This window comes from Hibiscus syriacus, unplaced genomic scaffold, assembly GCF_006381635.1.
Source record: "Hibiscus syriacus cultivar Baekdansim isolate YM2019G1 unplaced genomic scaffold, ASM638163v2 tig00117048_pilon, whole genome shotgun sequence".
Taxonomy (NCBI): domain Eukaryota; kingdom Viridiplantae; phylum Streptophyta; class Magnoliopsida; order Malvales; family Malvaceae; genus Hibiscus; species Hibiscus syriacus.
In genome coordinates, this window is record NW_024063538.1 from 4,212,276 (window position 1) to 4,220,696 (window position 8,421).

Below are 8,421 nucleotides of genomic sequence, written 5' to 3' on the forward strand. Positions count from 1 at the left end.
TAATATAATCTAAGTTTAAATATAGGATTCGATAGAAATAAAATCGATGCTTAAATCGATATGAAACTAAATTCTATATCCATCATAATTTCAAACTTCTCAAAAATATTAATTCAATTCCAAAAATATTTATTGTCATCGTAAACCCTTCAACTTTTTTCAATTCCACAATCAATCCACAATTTACGAATTCTTTCTAGAATTCATCTTAACTTTTCCATTAACTTCATAATAGTCCTTCACCATTAGGATCATTTCACCTTAATTACTAAAATTTCCAGCATCTTAATAAGATCCTCAAATCAATACTTTAATATTCACAAACTTGAAATTTCATCCCAAAGTTTCTTAGACTTTTCGAATTCAACTATCCATCTTTATAAACTTGTAATTAAATCCTAATTCAATATTTAAACTCAAAAATCAGCATACTAAATAAATTTTCAGCATTGTAAGTTCTTTTTCAAAATAATACCAATGCATTCTCAAACTTACAAACAAGTCCCCTAATTTATAGGACTTTTCGAATTCCACCATGAAAATTTACCAAATTTATAATTTGGTTCCAATCAACTTTCTAACTTAAAATTCTAGCATTTCAATATTACGAATTAACATTGAACACCTAAATTTTCACACTTATGCAATAATGTCCCACAATTCTCAAAACTTGCTAAATAGCCCTTTTACTATTTCAAGCTTCCAAATTGATCTCCAAATCACATAGAACACTTCTAATATCGATTCTAGACCATAGGAAATTTTTCAATATTTCCCCCCAAATTTTCCCATATGGTCTGCTTCATATTCTCTAGGCTAGACTCTTTGTTCAATTTCAAGCATGAATTCAACTTCTTTACAACAAATTCATGTTATTCTATTCATCACAACATCAAATTGCATCAAAATCCTATATTTCCTTAAAACCCTAGCATGGTCGAATCAACTACAAGGCTTTACACATCATTTTAATTATCACACATGCCTAGAATTAATCTCCAACATCAAAAACATAATAATCTTTCATCAATCCTTCAAAATCCATAAAACCTACATAAACTCTAATACTCAATCTCATGAAAGAGGCATGTTCACCATGTAATACCTATACCAAATGATAGATAATTTAATGTAGATTAATTCTCTATCTAATAGCTTAATCCAAAAATCAAGTATATAACTTCAAAAATCAAAAAAAAATTACCTTAGGGAGCTACGGTGGATTCGTCCAAGAGAGAATTTGAAAATGAAAATTTATTTTTCTTGAATAATCTAGTATGATTTTATCATACACTTGGCTTAAAAATCAATATAATTGAATATTAAATTCAATTAATGAGAAATTTCATTTTTACCATTAATGAACCTTGATAATTACTAAATTCACTTACATTATCCTTAATTAAAATATTTCATACTCAAAGATAAACCAATTTGGCTTTTACTTTCTACTATGGCCATGTAATTTTCAAACATTGCATTTTAGTCACTAAATTTCCAATGTTCGCCAAATCTAAAAAATTAATTTGTTCTGTACTAAATTTGTCTGATATAAAATATGGAAATAATATTTCCAAACCTTATCTATCATCCTTCAAATTTTCGTAAAATTCTAATTCGATTAGACTATTTAAATTCTATACCGATTTTTATTACTTTATAGTTTTTAACACAAATCTCGTACCGAAAATCTGATTACAACGAAAATTCTTGTTTTAGGCTAAACCGTTCATTTACGGGCTAAAACATATAACTTTTTAAAATTACACTTTTGGTCCCTAAACTTTTATAAAATATATATTTTAGCCAACAAACTTTCAAAACTTATATTTTAGTCATTAACCAAATTTTGGGGTATTATATTTCGGCTGAGTAGAGAAATGAAGAGAAAATGAGAGTAAAATAAGAAGAAAAAAGAAAATAAGGGAAAATAGTTTTTTTGTATGACTTGTATTTTATTGATTAAAAAATTGTTTAATAATGCCAGGTCATAACTCCGTTACAAATTTAATGGCGGAGTGACAAAAAAAATTTAATGTACAAAGTTCAGTGATTAAATTAAATTTTTTTAAAGTATGATGAGTAAAATAAGAAAAATAGTAAAGTTCAGTTAATAAATTTGTAATTTACCCAACAAATAATGGAACATAACATGTAAAGCAAGCCTAAGTAAATACATGAAATCATTCTTCTTCATTTAGCCTTAAGCCTATTTTTGACTGCTGGCTAAATCAATCATACATGAACTGAAACCATGATTCTCTATTGATAGTAAAGAAAACAACAAGGGGAAAGCAGTTCTTAATCCAAAAAGACGACGTTGTGTTTATGAAGAAAGCCCTAGCACTTATTTTCAGCAGATGAACCATTAACAATGGCCTCCATCTGTAAACCAGGTTTCTGGTTCCTCGGTTTATACCACATAGCACAAACAAGATACAGTACAAAATTAATGATCCCCAGGACTGCTAAAAGTCCATAGAAAAGATCAAGTCTTCCATGGTTTATGTTATCAGCCAGCCACTCTTGGCCGCCGTTGCTTCCTCCGGTGACTCTTTTCACCACCGATACCAAGAAGCTGCTCACGAAGAAACCAAGCGATAGGGTTGTTAAGAAGAGACCGGTGCTCATTGTTTTCATTCCTTTGGGTGATTGAGTGATGAAGAAATCGAGTTGGCCTGTGTATATGAACGCCTCACCGGCTCCCACTAGGAAGAACTGTGGGATCAGGAAGAAAACGCTTATAGGCAGCGTTGTTGTCGGCGTCTTGGCGGTGGCGCCGGCGGTTTTCGCCACCTCTAGTCGTTTCTTCTCGGCTAGTGCGGCGGCTGCCATGCCAAATGTTGATAGGACTAGGCCTATGGCGATTCTCTGTAGGTTGGTGAACCCTGGTTTTCCTTTCCATTTCTTCCAGGCTGGCATGATGAGACGATCGTATACGGCGAGGGTGATCAATATCGCTGAGACGAAGAAGACGGTGAGGGAACCGGCGGGGATTAGGAAACCTCCTATTGATCTTTCCATGGTGGAGGCTTGCTCAACTGAGAAAGTGATCATCTGTGCATAAGTAGTCCAAAATATGATGGTTGTGGCCCATACCGGCATGAGTCCCACCATCATTTTCACTTCCTCCACCCTAGTGACCGAGCAAAGTTTCCATGGATTCGGAGCTGAAACGATGTTTCTTTCGAAATCGCCTTCGTCAACAATGGCTGCCTTGTCTAAGAAGCTAGGGTAACAAAAACAATGAAGAAAGTGATTAGGCATTGCCTTGATTCCCAAGCAAACGCTGATGAAGAACAAAGAGATAAACTCACTTGAATTGATCAGTGTGATGAATTCTTTGAGCCTCTGGTGTGTTTTCATATAATAACTCAACATTGTAAGGGAGTTCCATCTTTCTTTTATTGATTGCAGCCACAAGGACTTGGAAAATCTGAACTATTGGACTTCCCAAACTTTTCTTGTACCTGTATCTTTTAGTCCCTGATAAGAATATCAAGATGGCTACAAGCATGGAAACGGAGCAGATTCCGTAACTCCAGCTTCGACCGACTTCGTCTTGTAAGTAGACGAGGACCGTGACCGCCGTCAGGGTTCCTGTACTGATGAAGAAGAAGAACCTGTTAAAAAAATAGGTCATTTGGGCTTTCTCCTTCTCATCTTTCTCATCAAATTGATCAGTTCCAAATCCGGAGACACTTGATTTCAGGCCACCAGTGCCTAGTGCAATCACATATAAGGCCACGTATAAAATCCCCATCTGAAATCCATTTGCTGGTTTGCATGTATGGGATGATGCTGATGCATGGCATGGTGGAGGGCGTAGTTGTGGCAGCTTTGTAGCTATTGCTAATGCCCCAGTCCCCTATAAAAAAAATCACCATTGTCATCATCCATCACAGATCAAAACCCGAACATTCAGCAGAGAAGATTGAAATTGTAAACAATTGTCTTCAACACCCACCAGTGTTTGTATGATGGAAAACACGGCGATCGTCTTGTATCGGCCGAGGAACGAATCGGCGAGAAAGCCTCCGAGCAGACACAAGAGGAACGATGTCCCCATGAAATCTGTCACAACATTGGCTGATGTTGAGCTCGGCAAATGCATCACCCCAACCAAGTATGTCACAAGGTTAACTGCAATCCCCATCGTTGAAAGCCTCTCACAGATCTCAATCCCTATGAAATAGATACCACGTGAAACTTGATGAATTTACTTGTTAATTATTGTACTTTAATTAAGTTAATAAACAAAAGAAAACCCCTTTTTTTGTTTTTTGTTTTTGGTGGATAAGGAATGTTTGAAGAAAGTGAAACCTACATCATGATGCTGTAAAAGTGGAGTAATATTAAATACCACAAAAAATGATAGTGGAAAGCAGATTGGCTTTGAGAAAATCTCAATAATTCAGAGCCTTTTACATGCATGAATGGTCCCAGATAAATATCTTCCTTATCCCACCAAACTCCAAGCAGAAAAATGGCATGGAATAAAGGTTTATAAAATAAAAACTCGATTTTACCACTCGGAAAATAATTGGATTTTTAAAATAAGTAACTCTTTTTATTTATAATCATAGTATTAAATTACAGTTGTAACGTAAAGTAACAATTTTCTTTTCTTTTCTTTTTTAATTTCTAGAAGGGTGTCATGTATTATAGCTGAATCTTCTAACTTTTTGTTTAAGTTCCCTTAAATATTTATAAATTTTATTATTATGACTTGAAAGCCTCCATCAAGCCTTCATCTTGCATGAACTAGCTGCTTTTTGCTCTGATGGAATATCACCTTCTTTTGTATTTTTCTACCAAGACTGTTGTATTTTGACTGATGTTTATACTTGCTATAGATACGATAATAAATGCAGTCACATGGGATGTTTAAATGCTTGTCGAGAAAAAAAATTAAAGCCAACAGGAGAACATGCACAAAGCTTTTGACATGCATGATCGATCTTAGAAGTTATATGGGGCAACAGCTCTGGTGGATGCATGATTGAATGTCTACCATAATGTTCGTGTATCCAAAACAAGAAATGATGAATGATGCATCAAAAACATACCAAGAACAAGTGCAGCCGGAACCCAACCTCCGGTTTTCGACCTGTCGGCCGGGAAACCCTTGTAGTCCACAGCGTCCGCCACCGTCCAACTTATCTTTCCGTCCTGGGATTCCATGAACAAAACATTTCAGATGCCTTGATTAACAAGGTAATATGATTCATAGTGTTATTGGAACTCAAAAGAACTGACCATTTTCTGATACTCGGCAAAGAAAAGAAAAGCAACAGGAGAGAAGTATATGTTGTAAGTCACGACTTGGATGTGTTTTGGGGAATTATCTTATCCTTTTATAGGCAACAAGTCCACCAAATAAATGAATAATGTTGAAGGCAAAAGGGACTCTCCACTAAGTAATTGAGACATATCATTTGCTCATGTTTCTTGATGTAAATTAAAGGTAGGGGTTAGGTTTATCAAGTTATGAGTGGAAGGCTCTACCACTGATTAAAACCATTGGTTTTTTTTTTAATGTATATGGAGTTTTAAAGGTGATGGTGATTGAGGATGGTCAAGAAGAAAATTGGAATCTGGAACACACAAAATCAATATATGATCTTCAATCTTTAGTATTGAAATTTGTGTGAAAATAGTGAACCATTGGCAGCTTTCTTTAGTGCATTTGATGCCCCACAAACCAAAATATAAGGCTCCCTTGACACTTAACCTTTTGTTTCTGCGTGAAAACCAAAAACCAGAAACCAGCTGTGAGTTCAAAACATTTCATAAAAAAAGGAAAATTTAGTGTATCAACTTGATTCTATTTGAAAAGATAGATTTTTTTACTTGGTTCGATGTTAAAAACTCGACTTGACAAATATTCAAATTCGAGTTGAGTTATAAAAAGAACTAGAATAACTCGAATTTTCAAGCTTGAGTCGAGTACCTCAAATCTGCATGATTTATGTTTATTGCATATGAGCATCAACTCGAACAACTTCATTCGACTCGAAAAAAAAAAACTCAAATAAAATTTAAGTTAGTAAATAAGACTCATCAACTTGAAAAATTCAAAAAACATTATTCGATTCGATCAAATACTCACCCCAACGTATCATATGATTTATGAACCTTTTTTGGCATATGAAAACAATGGGGTTGAATAACGTTTTGCATTGTACCACAGACACAATGTGATCTTTCTCTTTGACATGAAAATTATGTTTCAGTAGTGCATAAATGATCAACACTTCCATTTTCAAGGCAAAAGTGATAGTTCTTTAAGCTTTTTAACTGTCGATTTCAATGGCAGAAAATGGTGTAACCGACTTTCTTTGTAAGGAGAATGAAGATCACAGATGTATCAATCAAGAAATTGCTTTTGTGAGGCTAATGAAGATCACAATAATATACAAATTCATCAAAGAAAATTCCATGGCAATACCCTATTATTTAACTGCGGCGACTCCAAAGAGAATAACCTAACAAGCTACCATTTTATCATTAAATCACTTCAAACCAAAATAATAGCCGGGCCTAATATAAAAAAAAAATTCACAAACTATACGTTTTTTTTTCTATTCAGGTGTGTAACGTTATAAACGGCAATATTTATCCTTTTAAGTGTATACACCCTAATCGCTGTTAAATGAATCCATTAAAAAATAAGTTAACCAATTATTATTTAACATGTGACCTGATTTTTTTTGTTTCGTTTAATTTTTTTAAAAAAATGAAATTCATAATTTTTTAAAAAAAAACCTCAACTTTTCATTTTTTTCTACAAAATACCCCAAGACCTTCAATTCCGTCATCGACCACCATCATCGTCGCCAATCACCCACTCACCCACCGATCATCTGCCAATCACTCATCTGTTGATTGCGATGGATGCGTATTGAGATTTAGGGATTTAGGGTTTGTATTTAGAGATTTTGGTTTAAGGATTTTGGGAGATTGAAGCTATAAGTAACGACTGGTGATGAGTGGGTCGACATTTGGCGAGGTGGGGGTGGTGAGGGAGAGCAATGGAAGACGGACGAATGGGGTTGATTCTCTAGGTTTTGGGATTTTTTTTTTGAAATTTTAGAAATATTTTGAGATTTTTTTAAAAAAAATAATAATGCTTTTATGTTTTTTTAAATAAAATTTTTAAAAATTTACAAATGTGTCATGTGTTGCATTTTGAGTGGTTGCCAGTATTTTTTAAATGATCGTTACAACGTAGGCACTTAATATGATAACGTTAAACCCTCTTATTAATCGAAAAAATTAGGCACACAAATAAAAAAAGTTATAATTTAAATATTTTTGGTACTAAACCTGATAACAATAATATCCGTACCTACTCTATATAAATCAAAAGATCAGTGAATATGCTTTAATATTTTAGGATTTTGTTAAAGTTGAACCTAACAAGCTAAGATATAGATTCCTTCCGATCACCATGAATGTATGTTAACAGTCCTACCACTATATGAAGGCATTATTGTGGACTAAGATACATTGGAGGGGTGAAAAATGCTCGAAACCGAAGTTGACAATAATGGTAGTGATTGTTGAGTAGGGTCAAGCAAAGTAGACAAACAACACATCTCTCTCCCTCACATATGCTTCGCACGTGCCGGACGGTAACTCGAGCTCCGCACATGCGAATCTAGTTATCTGCACACGTACCAACAGACACCACTCAAGAACAGATCGAACCCACCGGCCATTGCTGCAAAAGAAAAAATCATGTAATAAGGCCAAACGTGACCCATAACTAGGCAAGGCAATACTACCCTCCCATGGGACCCCTTTTTTCAATCCTTTCCTTCCCCTTCCACTACCAATTCAAGGATTTGTTTAATCTGTTTTGACTTGTTTCTCAAGGCATATGCCACAGGATCTACAACCACCCCCATTTTTGTGCATGATCTTTGACCACTTGTGTGTCGATAGAAATGCTCCAAGTGTAAAGGAAAAACATAACATGGAAATGATTTGTTTTCAGATGTTGTTCCAATCTCTTTGCATTAGGAACTCCCCATTAATTAAACTTGTTCCAATTGTTGTTTACGACTGTAAATTGTTTTGGGTATATTTTCTTTAGTCATATTTTACGACATTATCATATTTTGTACTAGAAGTTGTTGGAACGATGTAGAAAGGAGCATTATCAGATAAGGATGTACCGAGATGGTTGGTAAGGATAATCGTGACTTGAAAATTTTAAATTCTCATATAATTTAGATATTATCTCTATATTATGTTATTGATAATATATTTTTATCTTTAAAATTTTATAAATTCTCCTTTTTAATATAAAATGTTACGTCGTCGCAAAGATTGATGTTTTTAATCCTAAGTCAGAGGGAAATGAGTCTTGTGAGCCTATATGTCATCTTTGACAAAGAGTTGGACAAATTAGGC

General features: G+C 34.3%; 1 protein-coding gene across 1 annotated transcript; it reads right to left on the reverse strand.

The window, feature by feature from the left end:
* Positions 1 to 2,176: 2,176 nt before the first annotated feature.
* Positions 2,177 to 5,317, reverse strand: LOC120197451 (protein NRT1/ PTR FAMILY 6.2-like). Its single transcript, XM_039198979.1, has 5 exons — positions 5,260 to 5,317; positions 5,070 to 5,172; positions 3,968 to 4,185; positions 3,318 to 3,868; positions 2,177 to 3,229 (listed from the first exon to the last, which is right to left on the reverse strand). Exons 1-5 carry the CDS (start codon positions 5,260 to 5,262, stop codon positions 2,341 to 2,343), a joined length of 1,764 nt encoding a protein of 587 aa, XP_039054910.1. The 5' UTR covers positions 5,263 to 5,317; the 3' UTR covers positions 2,177 to 2,340.
* Between the last annotated feature and the right edge of the window lie 3,104 nt (positions 5,318 to 8,421).